Genomic DNA, 18,280 nt, shown 5'->3' with positions numbered 1-18,280 from the left:
TTCCTACGTTTCGTATAATATTATTATTGTATAATTGTAATTCGAAATACACTCCGAGCGAGATCGTATTATTATGTTATTTATTAGAAGTCGACAAAACGTCACGGCAATTATTATAATAACAATTATCATTATCATAACGTTCAAATGTAATATTTAAAAAAACGAACGGGAGAAAGAGAAGCGACAATATTATGAAATGGGCTGGTGTGTACTAGCGGCATCCTTATCACGCTATCACGGCTATATTGTGTCATTATCCCTCTACACGCGCATAGCCAAGTGGGTTCAGTACGATTTCCTTAATCAGTTCTCGTTGAGCAATTAAACGAAGTCATTCACCGACTAGGACGAACGTATTTTATGAACCTTCCAGTCTTATCTTCTGACAGATTGGTGACACTCCGACCAAGCGGTGCAGCTCTGTCGCATGGCAAACTAAAGAATAATAACTGCAATATACTATACCTTAATACGCGTCACTTTATAATATTATATAACAGACAGTTGGTTTTGTCCGTTTTTCATTTTCGTCTCATATATATTTTCGTTTGGTTACCCGTGTGCATGCGAACGATGCTATATTTCGTACTCGGGTCTCCGAGCACTGCCGCCGTCTATCGTCGTGTAAACGTGCGCCGGCAAACGTCTTCTGCGCTGTATCGTCTCGCCCGGTCACATTAACCACCTCCTACCGCAGACACCACGTCGTCAGCTGAACTTAACGTTTTCCGGACCACGTTGGAATTTTCGACAATGGAGGTAACGGAACACCGCCACTCGGCTGACCGATCATACTATATAAACATCCCCCTTCACCACCTTTGTCTAAAGTCAACTGTCGTTACTCTACGGCTCAACTCCGGCCCGCCCTATATCGGATATCTTAGCGGACAGAAAAATAATTATGAACTTTTTCGACTTAATTGTATATCATCGCGTGTAGGGGAAAATCGTATAATAATAATAAACCGTATAATATGATAAATTTAGCAAGCGCACTCAATTTTTTCACCACTCTAACTGCACCACGCATTTTATTTCTATTTGTATTATTCGTTAAGAACAACACGTTCACGAATCGAGCAAATAACATTTTTTTTTTCTATTTTATACATCATTGTCAAAAAACATAATTATCTGCGTTAAGAAGAAATGACATCTCTCGCGTGAATTAAACGTTGTTGCATCAACTGTCATCGCCAATTAAAAAAAAAATAAAATAAAAAATGTTTTATCGTATGACAATTGACAATACGAGTAGAATATTATTGTATGACGTACATACGCATTAATAACCGATTACAATAATTTGTGTTTACGATAAGCCGATCCGTGATAACTTTTTATTAATTGTTTTATAAACATAAAAATAAAACTCATTATTAGTAGGATATTTTAACAATAATAATAATTTTATTTAATATTAATCGTTAAATTTAAATCACACTGTTATTAATTATACATGCAATAATTGTTCAAATTTAATATCAATTTTAATCACCCATTCAAACAAATTCTTGATGCACCATTTTAACGAATAAAAAACCTAGTAATAATTTCAATTTAGACTAATTTTAAATAATTATACAATACTTTTTATTTTTAGTATTATAATTGACGTAATTAATGTAGAATCGTGTAACTTTTTAATAACAAAATATCATAGTTCAACAACAATGAATAAAACAAAATTTATATTTTTAATTTAATATTGTGGAATTTAAATTGTATTTGAACACAAAATGTAGCAAAAATATAAACATAATAGATATTATATTATATTAGACATATAATTATTTTAATAAGCTGTAAAAATAACAATTTAAATAAATTGAAATTATACTAATTTTTTTACAAAGCAAACTATATAGTAAATATTATATTATATATTATTACTACTTGATATTATAATAGAATATTATAGTAGTGCAGTTTTAAAAAGTGTTAATTAATACGAGTTCTTACCTGAATTTCATAAATTATATTACTATCGATGTTGATCAATTGAAACCAAAATAAGTCATTTAAGTCATAAAATATAAAGTTTACTCGTTAATCATTGTTGTTGCGTACCTATATACTATTTGAATAGCTTCTGATACGATACCGTTTTCAGTTGTCAGTTGAGCATTGTAATTCACAAGTACGCTAAACACAATAAAGATAAACGATTTAAAAAAACCATCCGCGTGATAACGAGACATAGGTACTATGTAAATATTAGTTTTTTTTTAAATCTACTCTTTATTCGATTCTCTTGATATTCAGTATTCAACTCGTATCGGAATAACTTAATATATAATATACATGTATGATGGTACGTATATAATACAATTTTTGAAGTTGAATTTTAAAGAGATATACGTAAATAGTGAATGTAATTTTATTTATTTTGATTTTGATGTACTCAGCTTGCACGGTACGATGGTAGTTCGAGAATTAATATAACTGCAATAAAATAAATAAATAAATAAAAAACTATTATAACATTTATAATTACACATACATCTATTGTTAAAATATAATTATTTACTTTATCAGAACCATTTATACAATTCAAGGTGATATCGATTTAGTTAATATTTGATTTAAATATATGTTTTGAAATTAATAATATTAGAAACATTATTAGCAACAATTAAACAAGATTAAAATTTGTTGTATTTTACAGTATAAAACAACTATATATATATCTATAACTATGTATATCTAATAGTTTATACCAAGATAAACATGACAATTTTATATATTTTTAATTTTTCTAATTAAAAATGAAACATCTAAAAAAAAGCATTTAATAATACAAATAATATAGTAGTTATAAATAATTTCCCATAGTATAAAAATTAATTATTAACACCACTTGAAGTGTTGTAGAGTTATAAATTTGAATACAAATGAAACTGTAGTAAAAAATCTGTAAATATTTATCAAGATCATAAAAACAAGTACTTTGTTAGCTCGTTGCATTCATACCCTGAAAAATATTTTTTTACTTATAATATCGAAAAAAAATGAATAGTAATATTTTGTGGAATTTACTTAGTGTAATTTAAAAAATATACATTTTAGAACATGAATTACGGATAATTATTTTCGTTGATCAAACTAAACTTCATACAGTTATATAAATGCGTCATTTATAACGAATACCCGCCTATGCTTAAAACAAACTTTACAATATCACAGTGAAGATTAATGTAAGCACTAAAAAATTATCATACGCTAATTTTGTTTATGAAATTTTAAGCGTAAATAAACAATCTTATTAGATAGAAAAAAAATACAACAATACTGTTTAGGTACCCTATACTCTTAATGTATACACTACATGTACTTATTTATTTATTTAAAAAAAAAAAAAAAAACTATAAGTATTATTTTTAAACCTATTGCAAAAGACAATTATTCGTTGAATATTTAGGACCTACATATTTTAATACTTAACCATTTCAGTATAAAAAATATAAAAAATATAGGTACATGGTTATCAAAGAAGTATCATTTATATTTGTCAATTTTTAGAATTAAAATAATTTTAATTTTTACATAATATTATGAAATTTATTACTCACATTATGTCAAAATTAATTATTTTAAATTATATTTTCTTATTAAATTAAAAATGAATAAAATAAATAGTAATTACATATAGATATTTTAGCTTAGTATAATTACTTTTTATGAATTTTCAAATTTCGTAAAATTTAATTTTTATAATTTATAATAAAACTTGATTTAATATCAAAACAAATACATGATATAATATACTTCTTCAGTCTATGGTCTCTATTTTCACGTATTTCGATGACGTTCATATCCTTGCACTTCTTGACCATTGTAATAAGTGAAACATTTATCCTGCAGTTAATCAGTACACACGCATAATATCGATTAAGTGTTCAATTTAAATATCTATACCTATTAACTTGGATATACTAAAATAATGCTTTCATCTGCTATATTATATATTATTATTTAATTTTTATAAAACAACTTTTAACTACTATTCTTTCTCACAAAATATCAAAATGCCTAACTTATATACATATATACATATATATATTTATAATATGTTTTCTTTTTTTTATCACATTCCGAATTTATTCAAATGTTTTATTAAACGTCAACCTATTAATTATTCTTGGCTTGTTTTGCTTTGTATTGTTTCATATTCATACATAAAAAAAAAACAATAAAAAAAAAACACATAAAAACATATTAAAAATCTCACATGATTACTTCACATGTGGTATGTATTTTGCGAATTGGGCATGTCATTGTTTTACAAGGGGAAAATCTAGTGGGTTATTATATTAAGTTATAAAGCAATAACATTTTCGTTCTAACAATAATTATTAGTATAGTATGTTTTATATTTTATTTTTATAAAAAGCAATGGTGTAAAAAAATTTGTTTTGTTCAAAATATTTTATTTAAAATCGATTTATTTTCAAATAAAAATTATCAAACTATTTAAAATTTTAAAATTACATTTGAGGATTGTAACAATAATTTAATTACCATAACACATTTAATTTCTTTTTGACTATAAAAAAATCACGAATCTTTTTTTGGTGTTTTAATAAACAATACAAATTGTTGTATTACATGTACATTGTACACTGCCCTTTAAAAATATTTTTTGATAAAATATCATTTTTTTTTTTATTTAAGTAACATATTATTTCTGGCATTACTCCAACTCTAAAGCCGCGTTTCACGGATGAAATGGTCCTGTTATTTTGAATGTTAAATTTTAAGTGATAAAATTAAGAAAAAAGTGTTACAGTTAATTACACATCAAAAATAAATAATAATGTTATTATAATATTTAGAAAATTTCAGATGATTATATTTTACGTTTCAGGTTGGTTTTACGGTGAAAATAGGAGTGGCGATGATATTGCTTTGTATGGCTAAGACAGCAAACCTAAAACAACTCGATAATCTGCTAATGACTAAAGTAAAATGTCCCAAACAATGTGCTGTTTGTTCTTCCGTCGAAATGCTCTGTTCTGGTGCCAACATCACTGATGTCCTAAATTATGATATGGATCCTCAAGTAATTTCAACTTAATTAATTATTCTATAAACGATGCTATGTCAATTATAGTTAATTTTTTTTAATAATATTTCAATTATTTTTATCAGTTTTTCAACAAAGTGAAAATAAAACATTTATACCTCCATATGTATATAGGTATAACTTAAAAGTTCTTAATTAAAAAAAATTTAAGTTGGCTACATTTTATTTTAAATCTATTGTTTATAGCTTTAGATGTATAAAAATTAGATGTATTGAATTAAAGTAAAGTACTGCCAGTGATTTTCCATATAAATTAACCTCAAGATTAAATTATAATTTCATATTCTTATTCTCGATTAGTGATTAAACTATATCATAATAAAATCAGAACGCTATGAATTTTAGTTATAAATAAGATAAATAATAATATTTAAAAGTAATTTAAAATTTTAATAAGTGCATTAACTATTTTCATGATAAATATATTAAAAATACCATACAATATATTCATATTTAAATAAATTCAATTGAAAATTTATTTAAAGCTATTCAAGATGAGTAAAGATATATATTTAATATACATTTATTAATTATTACAAGATGATCTCCATTAATTGAAATAATATTAATTTCAGTTTATATTTTATATCCTTAGTTAAACAAGTTACATAATACGTGTAATACGATATTTATTACTTATTAAGATAATATAAATGCTTGTACTATTTTACTATAAAAAAAAATTTTATATTTCAAAAATGTTATAAGTACCTATCTATTTTAAAACTAATTGTTAATTATAATATTTAAAATTTAAAACATATTTTAAACTTTGTAGTTTTATAAAAAAATATGTACTTACTCGTTTTATTATATTTATAATCTATAATCTATAATTAATAATATTTCAATACTAATAAGCGTTTATTGTTTTTTATTGATATAATAGTAAAACTTTTAGCATAATAATATCTAATGCAATGTATTATTATACATTTATTAAAAATTAAAAATAATATGATTAGATAAATTATTTAATTTCTTTATTTAAAACTTAAAAGACATACATAATAATATACATAAGTAAAATTATATTATATTATTATATTTTATTTTATTTCATTTTTTGAACTAAGTATATAGTATATATACTATGTATAGATATATTCGTCTAGTAGACGTTACATCGTAAATTAATGTCACTAGGTAAATGAATTATTTTTATAAATACTCTAAGTACAAAATAATTACAATAAATTATTTATTTATGTTCATATAGCGTTATTAATTATTAATAATACTAATATTAATTTCAAACTTGGTATTTGAATTAAAAGCACATCTATGATTAAAGAACTAAAATAAAATATGTAATATTATTAATTATCATATTATAATACATTTTGCCTTTCATTTTGATGGATTTCTAAAATGCATTGCTAAGAAAACACCTAAATTACATTTTAGTGTGTTATATATATTATATATTATTTACATAAAGATTAAATTTCAACTCTTAATAAAATCATAGTATTGTAATCAATTTTAAATTTTGTTCATTTTCGACGCATTAATATCATTATTTTTCACTCTATCCTAAATTATTATAACCACATAATAATACAAGATTATACTACCTACTTGAAATTTTCTTAAAAGTGAATTGTGTTGATCGTATTTTGTAATATACAAACAGCTACATATTGTAATTATTCAATTTAAAACTATATAAATGAATTAAGAACTTTTCAATATTTGTTTATATGTACGATTGATTGCTTATATTCTTAACTAAAATAAAACCAACATTAAAAAATATTATGAAAATAACGAATTATTGATATTTTTTTAAAAACATTAGACTTGCATATGTATCTAGAAAATTTAATTTTACTAGATTCCTTTTATTTTTTTTTTTCATGGTTAGGTTTCTACAATAATATTAATAATATTATATAGTACAATGAATCGTATTTATTTTTGTTTCAGATAGAAAATGTAGACTTTTCACAAATGCTATTGAACTTTATTCCACTCGAAGTATCATACATGACTAAATGTAAGAATCTTAATCTATCCACAAATAATATCCAAAAAATCGAGAAAGATGCTTTTATAAACTTATGGAATCTTGAAGATCTAATATTGAGTAATAACTCTATAATGGACATTGCAGATATAAATCCTAGTGAATTATTTAATAAGACTAAGAATATCAAACGTCTAGACTTATCTAAAAATTATTTAACTAATCTTGGTCAAAACGATAGCACTATATTGATCAGTGAATCGCTAGAAGTGTTAGACGTTAGTCAATGTCAAATCGTCTCATTGATGGGTAAAATTGTACTCAGCGGACTCAAAAAACTACAATATTTGAACTTGTCAAACAACCCAATAGTAATATTTAGTGACCTGTTTTCGGACTCAATTACTACATTGAACTTACGTGGTTGTCTCCTCGGTAATCTCGAAGATAATGCTCTGATAGGATTTACAAGCCTCAAACTAATGGACATTAGCCTAAACGACCAGCTATTTATCGACAATACAATACAGTCCAAAACGCTCAAAATGCTTGACATTTCACAGTGTTCAGTGCGCATACCGAATCTGGAGGGTATGCTTGATCTTAATACTGTATTTATGAATACTAATCGAATTAAAAGACTTGCAGCTTATCAATTTGCCAATAACTCACAAATAGTCAATTTGGATCTACACGAAAACCATATCGAAACTGTACGTACCGTTTGTAAACAGTTATTTCGACTAAAATTTAAAAAAATGTTCATATAAGGTGACTTAATATATACTGATACTTAAATTAAATATAAAAAAACATTTGAAATGTTTAGTTCTCGTAGCAAAAATATTAAAATTTTAAATGCCAATATAAGACATAATATTATTAACATTTGCAAAATTTCAATCATAAATCATATAATATTTTTTTAATAAAATATTATTATAAAAATAATCTATTAAGTATATTATCATATAATTCTTAAGTATGGTACATATTAAAAAAATAAACTTCTGTAACTTATAAGCGACTCAATAAATACTATTAAAAAAAACAACAATATAAACAATTTAACTACATTATAATTAAGTAAAAAATATATATTTTTATTTTAAAAAACAAACCATGTCAGGAAAACTATTGTTAAAAAAATATCCAGTTGAATAAATATGAAATTTCTCAAATTACTGATTAATGTTGATTTCTCGTTTCATGAAGTAAAAATAAATTCGTTTTATATTATATTTATAATATAGATATTATTTATGGTCCAAAATTTAAAATGTCACTTTGATCGATAGGATCAATCAATTTGAATAAAATCAAATCTTAATGAAAGAAAACGGGGTATCCATTTCCACCAAGGTTGTCAAATAAATGTATTTATGAAAGGTGGTCCTCAAAGCGTTGTAAATCAAAATCAAACGACACGAAAACAACTGCTTATAACGATGACAGTGGCATATCCAATTACGTTTTAATTATAGGTTCATGAAACACTAACAATACAATTTGTATTCCTTTTATGATTCAGGTGGACCCATTGGCATTTTATGGCATGAAATCGCTTATGACGTTGGACTTGTCTACAAACTTTATCGTAGAAATCTCTTGGGAATCTATCATGGCTACGTTGCCGGCCCTGGAATCGCTGAACCTTTCGTTTAACTTCATCTCTCAGATTGGACGGCTGAAATCAAACTCTCTCAGACGACTGAACCTCGATCACTGTTGGGTCCATTCGATTCCAAATGGGGCATTCGTTCAACTAGAGAAATTTGGTGAACTTATCTTATCCAATAACCCATTGCAAATGTTACTACCGGGCAGTTTCAATTCATCACACCTGTGGTTTTTGGATCTCAGCTATTGTCGAATATCGCACCTGATATCGTACGAATTTGTCAACTCACCCAATCTTACCGAAGTAAGATTAACTGGGAATCGTTTAGTGGCTTTGAAAAATGGCACGTTTAATAAATGCACTAAGCTAAAATACGTTGATTTGGACGACAATCCATGGATGTGTGACTGTTACAGTGCTGATTTTGCGTACATGGCTGTACTGGCCAATAGAACTACTAAACGTTCTCCAATTGACAGGTATAACATGTTTTTAAGTAATTTACTTGCAGTGCTTTATAATAAAACGTAATAAAATAAACTGATATTCTTTTAATAAAAAAATTAATAATTATATATCTACTCAAAACGTTGAAAAATCCTACAAAAATAAATGACAATAAAATAATAAACTATAACAAAGATTTTTTTAATATAAATAATATGCATAATATTATTGTCATTGTCATCATTTTTATATGAACAATTTTTCCATCTTGGTTGCATACGCTATAAACTTTAATTATACTACAAATAAATAAAACAAATTAAATGCTATTATTTATATTTATTCAATATTTTCATCACAATGTAAATACTTCATAGTTATTATATTTAAAAAAGTGGTTAAATTAAAGAAAATAGTATTCGGGCATATATAATCTATATAAGTCTCGGAAGAAGATATTATTATATATGGACAACTGAAGTAATATTTAATTTGTTTTATTCTTAAGTATATCATTTTTTTTTTATGTACGATAAACATTCAATTACATTTTTCTCAACAAATTCTCGTTAAAATATTTACTAAACCATAAAATTCCAATAATCTATTATTTTAAATAAGCTGAAATATTATAACTTATGAGTTATACATTATATCTTCTTGTATATCTAAAAACTTACATTTTTAATAACATTTTAGAATAAAATAAAAATAATAATGACAATACTAAAATACCTGTATACTATTATTATTACTCATATTAAAGTTATAATATTTAAGTATAAAATTTAAAAAGTTCCGAATCATAGTTATTTTCTTTGAAAAAAGTACTTTTTATACGCTTGGAATGTCTTGCAATATCGAATTGACACCAATCGAATCTTATCATTGGCTGATCATCTTTGCTTCATATATTACGCTTTCAGTTTCTGCTTGCTAAGTTTCCTTATACAACATGGTACTTTGTATCTATCATATTCAATTCAACTGAAAATTGTCACAACCATTACTCTGTAAAGTGATTTTTCGAGTAAATGTATTGCATAGTGAATAGAGGTTGTCTCTGAATTACTCAACCTAACAAAATTAATCAAATCAATTTATTGTAATACAAAATGTTTTTATCAAATTATCAATAATGTTGAAAATATACCAAAATATTTATAAGCTATACTGTGCAATAAAAATCATTATTGTATCAATCCTACATCCTACATTAATTAATAGTTTAGACTTCACAATTTTGTTAAATGTAAGTTTTCTATTTAATATTTTCCTGATATATTTTAAAATTAAATAAGAAAATCTATCTCAACCAAATAGTATGTTTCAAATTTAAACCAACTTAAACCATGGTTTTAATTTTTAAGTTTGATATTTAGCATAATAATTGATCTATAAATATAAAAATATTTAAGGTTGAACTTATAAAACTAATTTTAATTTTATTAATACTATTTCAAAAATAAATACCAAATTTTGTAATTTACCAATAATTTTAATAATTTGTTATATTTTTTATTTTATTTTTTTTTTAATAATATAAAAATGGTATAGAAAACTAACACCAAAAAATGAAAAATTATTATTATGATTACTATTAAATAAATAAATTTAGCTAACATTCTATAGTGCCGAAAAAGCAGGAATTCAAAATATAAGCTCAGTAACTAAAAATAAATATATATCTGATATGATTTATATTAGTAAGTAAAAATTTGAAATCAATAATTTATATTCTTTTGATTTGATTTCTTAATCGGTAAATTAACAAGTTATATTAAAAATAATTTCGATAGCTGATAATATGAAAATACTAGGAAAATTATTGCTTTTCAATTTTTAACAATTTTAAGAAATGTTATGTTATAAGCTAAGTATTTTTCGTTTATAAATAATATAAAGAGTTAAAAAAATGTTATGGGACATCCGCCAACCGGAATTCCTATACTATGCAATGTATCATTAGAGGCATCCGAAAATAAACATTTTGCCAGAATCATTGGATTTATCGTAACCGACGATTGGCTCTCCTCTCTGTTTCATGGATCCTTTTATCTTATATTTTGTGGTTACATATTTTATCCACCATTTATTAAGAGAATTATTCGTCACAAATAACGTCCTAGATGACTAGATAGTGATAACTGATAAGGATAAGGACAATAAGAATCACGTATAATAGAGAATATGATTTCCTACACGAGTCCTAGCAAGTAAAAAAGAAATATATATATTATGTTAGTTCACTATGAGAAAAAATAATATAATACACCATTTCTACAGTACAAAATATTAGATATTAATGATACTAACTCATACAATTATATAAAAATAATTAAAAATATATGGTCATTTTTAATAATTCAAAAAGTTATTATACTTATCTATACATTTTAAATAGTTAAATTATTAAAAATTTGCAAAACACTTATTCGTTTTTTTGAAACGAAACAATGTTAATGTTTACTGTGTACAACATATTATATTTTCCATGATGTAGTAACTTAAATGTCTAATTTTCTAGAAAATAACTTTATAATATTTTACCTGTTACTCGCGTGCAGGAAATTACTATTTTTCGTGTATGAATTAATATCCAAAATCTATCCAAAGTTTCTGCTACCTATAAATTACTTGACTTACTCTTCAAACTCTATAAGAGCGACCGAAGAAGGTGTGCTCCACGTAGTACTACCAGTACAGCTAGGAAATGCGAGGCATGAGCTCGTCTCATACAGTTTAGGTAGTGCCTTAAATATCTGTTTCCGATAAGCACAAGTCAATCTATCTAACCAACGCTATACATGTCACTATAAGTCGGGGAGCAGTTTTGCGACCTGGTATTCACAAACAAAAAATACAATGCCATAACACTTCAAGTGATGCATATTGAATAATCGTAAAAAAAGTATTTTAAGAAATTACATGTGTGCATTTATGTTAAATTCTCATGCATACTCGTCTATACTCATGACAGGAACGTGTGAGCCATGAGATACTTACCTAGTGGAAATGTTTTCTTTTTAAAATTAATCTTCATTTTTAATAAGTTAAAAAAAAAATGGGTTGAGACGTCTCCAATGTATTTAGTATTCACGGTATGACCTTCCGGGACTTCTGCTCACGGGAACACGATGAAACCGAATCACGAATCGTGCGAGCTACACATAATATTTTAATAGTTTTACGCGTTTTTCAGGACGCCCAGCTGCCTAACTCCAGACAACGTTACCGGAATGTTGTGGCACGTAGCGTGCGTCAACAGCCCCGTGTACACTCGAGACAACCGGAAGAACTTCTCGATGGCCATCGGCGTCATACTCATACTGTGCGTTTCCGGACTGATGGCCATATTCGTGGCCGTCCACGAGAACATGAAGACCCGGCAGATGATGCGCAGGCGACGGCAACTGGACGATTACGGCAACCCCGACCGATCGGGCGGAGCGGGTTCGACGAGTCCAGACGAATACTTTGACGAGTACGCAGCCGCAGCCGAGTCGGCGCGTAAGATGTCACAGCTTCCGTCGTACGATGAGGCGGTCATGTTGCCCAAGCCACCGCAAGAACCACGTTGGACCAAACGGCACAGCTGCACGCAGACAGACGAAGCGGAATTGGCGGCCACCGCCGCGTCACCGTCCACGGGAGGTGGTGTCTACTGGTTACTGCCACCGCCCAACGGGTTACACGTCACCGAACTTTGACCAGTCTAGCACACTATATTTCCCCTCCCCCCTCTCAAAAAAAACAAAAAAACCTCCCGACCACTCATCGCCCACATGTACAACATCAGGACTTCGATCACGTTTTGAGTTTAGTACATTTAAAAATAAAGGCGCCCCCTCCCCCACTGCCACTCTTGCATTTGACAAAACTTTTTTGCTAATACTCGCATTGTAGCGGTAACACAGTGCTTACTTGTACGAATATTTGGTATTCATCGCCTCCTGACGGCAAGGGGAGAGGTTTTGGGTGTTCAACCCCCCCCCCCCCCCCCGAAAAATAAAAATTATACAATATATGTTATATAAAAACTTATACACTTAAAATAGGTACGTATTAGTAAAAATATTGAACCCTCCCCCTCGAAAAAAATGTATAGGCCCGCTCCTGTCTCACGGATTGTCGGGATAAAGTAACATGCGAGTCAAACAAAATGAAACATCGTCAAATACACGAGTAGCGAGAATGACCCAGAACAAATTATCGTTTAATAATAAAATTATATAATATATTATAATATTTTACTTACTCATAATTTTATAATCTCAATTTATATAAGTAGGTAATTGATGTGAATTTTTATTTATAATAATATATAACTATCGGTTTGAAAAAAAAATCAAACTTTGTATGAAAAAAAATAATTAAAAACTATATTATAATAAAAAATAGTAAATTGTACATTTCGATATAAATATAATTCCTTTTTGAGACATCTCATGTTTTGTTTGTCCTGTAGAAGTGGTCTCAGAACTAGTTGCCGTATATATTTTGAGCTTCGTCTATTTACCTGGGTCAAAAAATCCTACCTCGTTTGTGCATTGTAACTATACAAAATTATTGTACATCAAATGCGCATCAATATTCGGAACAATAGAAGGGTATATAAAGAATAATTTTTGGTAGAAAATTCAATGATTGTCATAAATCATACGTAATTTATTAATATAAACAAACAATTAAAAACAAATTGAATTAATCCAATTGAATTTTAGTTATAATAATTATATAAATGCACATCACACTTAAGTTGTTAATCTGAAATCTCGTTGTGTTATTACTAACTGATTAACTACACAATATTACTACGGTACTATGGTTTAAAACAGAAATACCAATTCAATATTTGAAAATTGAATATTATGAGAGAAAATTTAGAGATTTTTAAATTTTTAAATCAAAATTAGAAAACAACTTGCACCTTTTTTAGTTCTATTATTAAATGATATTGATGCACAAAAGATGTATAATATTTATACAGCCGATGCGCGAACAAAAAACTTGAACAATTCACAAAAAAGGTCGAAATTAACAACAGTCATACGATGACAACAATTGGCTGATCTGACCAACTTGATTAAATCCTAGAGCAATATACATATATATATATTATATTATATGTCTATAAATTAAACCTTGTATAATATTGTAATATTTAGTTTCCAAACTACAATAAACGATTTTAACGTATTTCTATAGATTAAACGTTTGGAGCTGAGCAACCATTACGGTAGTCGTGATATACCAATAATTTTTTGTTAACAACAAATTTACAAATATCAAACTAGAAAAACGAACGAATGATAAGTGTGTTAACTGATAAAGAAATAACAACATTGATGAACGATAAATATTTAGTACACCGTTAATATGTAAATTTCTGATATTATAGTCTCTGGAATATATTGCTCTCAAAAATATATATCACAAAGTCATAAATGTACCTATATTTACTTTTGATAGTATATCGTAATATTGACATTCGACAGAGATTATTTTTAATCGCCATGACTCAGCGACTCACATGTAATTCAATGATTACTTCCAAGAAACAATCAAACCCGTAGAGAACGCACGATCGTCAAGTATGTATCATCAAGTTACCGCCGTCCGAATGTCGTGATTTTTAGGGTCTTAACAAAATTCACATGCTCACGAATCACGATCCTCCCCCATTATACCCTATTTATACTCATTGAACTTTTAACTTGACTCGCAGGATAATGTGGAGAGTTCTCTACTCATGTTCAACGTTCGGCGATCACTCCAAAAATATCATATGATATTTTTTAAGGTACCAAGTCAAAATCATTTTATTCAAAATAATTTATTACATACTTTATAAGATTTCTGTGGAGAACTTGTATACCATACATTCAAATTAAAAAAACCATTAACTGATATTATAAAATATTATAAGGCTCTCCCGTTCGTTGCGAGTTTCTATAATACACATGTAATATATAATGTGCATTGCAGTTAATGATGCCATTTCCGGGTAAATACTATATCACCGCACAATAAACAGAACACGACTATTCTTGTTTTTGTGTACAATTACGCCATACAACCGTACCGTTTACTACGTACAAACATTGATAAAAAATATCAATATAATATAAAAATATAGTATGTAACAAGTAGGGCAGAAGACTTGTAGTCTATAAAAATCACTAAATATGCATTTGATTACTATGAATACCCAAAATATGCATTATAAAAATAAAAACAAGAATATATTTATTAATTTTTTTGTATTTTGAATTAGCTTTATTTTTCTACGTATTATGACTTTAAGTATTAAATTACCAACAATACGATATCACAATGTAAATGATTATCCTTATATCTACTTTTAAATTAATTTATGGAAAATTAATCATATAATATTGTCTTATTGACGATTTTCAAACACTTCTAGGAAAAACGTATGTCCGTCGACTGTTAAAAATTATTATTATACGATACAAATTAAAAATAAATTTATTTTTTGGTTATATTATTTAAAATAAAAACGTTAATGGAGAAAAATGTATAAAACTGTAAATTAACTTGAAATATGTCTCCAAAAATATAAAATGAAAGAAATATGTCTTAAAAACAAAAAAAAATAATTTCAATAAATGTATTTAGGTATTTACAAAATAAAATTTTAAAACTAGCCTTGTGAATATATGAAACGTATCTGTTTCGTACTCTGCTATTTTTGTGTCGGTGCAAAACAAATATTCAAATGATAAAAAGTTCTCTGGCCTAGTAATAAGTATATTTAATAAATAACACAGTATAGTGAAATACAAACTTAATAAATTGTACAAAATATGGTTGTGTAGCTTTTAAAACACGAAGTGTACCTATAAAGTACCGGTATTTCATGTTCAAATATTATTCTGAAAGTCGTCAAACAGTCACTTGACAATTTCACCGGGGTTTAATTCATATCCTACAAATTTGTCTAGTTTAGTATACACTTTTTACTATTAATATACGTATAATATATGTAAATAAAATGTAATGTCCCTTATTTTTAAAAACGCGTAATCTTGTGAACTGTTGAGCCGATTTATATGAAATTTGATATGATTATTCCTTTCAAAACTACAAAGGTTTATGTGATATGTACGTCCTCTGCAACAACTCAATCATGTAAAACAAATGTATTGACATCAAGCTGTTGGCGTTTTAAGGAATTTTCATTGAAAGGCTGAGCTCCTAAATATATGTATATAAGATAGTAAATTATGAAAAAAAAAATGTTTTCTTCAACAAATGTTCTGTAATGAGGAGTTCTCAAATTGTTGATATTCTTTAATTGACATTCAATTTATTAAATAGTGATGATACTCATATATTAGTAATAAATAATTTAAAATACAGATAATGTATAATGAAATAAAATTATATAAACTTATTAATATAAATTTTAAGTCACTTATAAATATACAAACATTATGGTAGAAAGGTGTAAGAATAATTTTTACACAAATGAATAAAGAAAATATATATGACATATGTGTTATAGCTGGCTATTTTTAATCACGTAAAATAAAGTCCAACATGGTTGAATGGATATCAATACCTATGGATGGAAGGGGAATCTGGACCCATGTATCTCAAACCACCATAAATACGCCATTGATTTTGATACCCAAAACTTTCAAGTTTAATTTTAACTAATATACTAAACTATCTTGTAATGTTACATCTTTTATATACAAGTTTTGGTACTATTTTATTCACCATTTTACATAGAAATCATATAATAAGTTGAGTGTTTTTAAATAATTTACAATTTGTAGGTTATTAAGAAAATAAATTTGCAGATATACATTATACGTATTTTCATTATTATACTTTATTTTATTATCATTACTAGAAAAAAAGTGATAGTGGTTATTTCAATGTTTAATGTGCAACGTTTAATACCCCAGGGTTCACAATATGAAGCCATTGCAAGAGCTATGTACTTTTCTTTCGTATTTCAACTAGGTAATATTAAATATTAATACGTGAAGTACACTTTTTCCTGATCATCAATTATAGTAATGATGAGTTATTAATATTGATATATTCATTAAAATCTGCAATGTTGTACTCATATGATGGTTTGTGTAAGATTATTCTGCGTCAAGTGGTGTGTTTTATACTCGGTGGTGAGGGGCCGGACTCGAGTATGACTCTTTCACATAACCATTTATATTGATATAATTCTTTCTATATCAGCAAAGACTAGATTTTTCAAAAAATCAAATAAACTGACAGTGGTAAGCAAATGTTATGAACATGTGTACTTATACAATATTCATAAATTCTAAATAACGGTAAAAACTCTTGTGAAAACGTAATATAACATGATATATTATTTTCCTCCAAGGAACTTTATGCAATGGAGAATATGAGTGACGTATAACTATAGTTATTATTTGTATACGCTGTCCGTGTCTTATTTATATTGGCTTTGGTATTTACTGGAAAAATGTAAGATGCATTTAATCATACTGGAAATTACGAGACTCAGAAATATGCATAATATAAATAACTCGTTTTGTTGGAATTTCATTGCATTGAACTAATAGTAATCCACTCACGAACGATGTGAAAACAGTTTAATAGACAATTAAATGACACAACGGACACAAAAATGTTCTTTAACGGCACGTCTGACTAACGATGAAAGGATGGTTAGGATAATACTCGATCGCAAGTATTATATCACACATGAAACGTGAACCGTGGTAGCTAAATTTAAAAGCACTGAGTATGTACTTGAGTGTTATGACTTGTGAAGATGTTCCTTGATAATAAATTGTTTATGTAATATTCAAACCTCTCCCTTCGTATACTCACATATAACATTATATGTATAAAATTATTTTTTACTCTCTACAATAATAAATTTCTGTTTATAAATTATACGTGCAAGATATAGCTGGGGTAGGTGACAAATAAAATAGCACCTGTGCGTAAAAATTATACGAATTCGTTGCTGCAATATTTTTCTTATTAAGTTAAATGCACTTTTCGGATCAACATAATAAGAAACGGACACTTCATCAAATATTGTATTTATCATTAACTACATCATCATCGATTAAGCCAGACAAATTCAAAATAAATATAATATGAGGTACAACGAACGTAT

At 26.9% G+C, this 18,280-nt stretch overlaps 1 protein-coding gene across 1 annotated transcript; it reads left to right on the top strand.

Moving 5' to 3' along the window:
- Positions 1-268: 268 nt before the first annotated feature.
- Positions 269-13,144, top strand: LOC114119394 (leucine-rich repeat-containing protein 15-like). Its single transcript, XM_027980930.2, has 5 exons — positions 269-762; positions 4,874-5,068; positions 7,022-7,774; positions 8,593-9,161; positions 12,332-13,144. The coding sequence occupies exons 1-5, from the start codon at positions 757-759 to the stop codon at positions 12,837-12,839; spliced, it is 2,031 nt and encodes a 676-aa protein (XP_027836731.2). The 5' UTR covers positions 269-756; the 3' UTR covers positions 12,840-13,144.
- The last annotated feature ends 5,136 nt before the right edge of the window (positions 13,145-18,280 follow it).

The sequence above is a fragment of the Aphis gossypii genome, chromosome 2, assembly GCF_020184175.1.
Source record: "Aphis gossypii isolate Hap1 chromosome 2, ASM2018417v2, whole genome shotgun sequence".
NCBI classification, from domain to species: domain Eukaryota; kingdom Metazoa; phylum Arthropoda; class Insecta; order Hemiptera; family Aphididae; genus Aphis; species Aphis gossypii.
This window is presented reverse-complemented; position numbering and strand designations above follow the sequence as displayed.

Coding starts and splice junctions, on each gene's coding strand:
- LOC114119394 (XM_027980930.2), top strand. Junction 5,069..7,021: donor ATTATGATATGGATCCTCAA/GTAATTTCAACT, acceptor TTTTTGTTTCAG/ATAGAAAATGTAGACTTTTC. Junction 7,775..8,592: donor ACGAAAACCATATCGAAACT/GTACGTACCGTT, acceptor TTTATGATTCAG/GTGGACCCATTGGCATTTTA.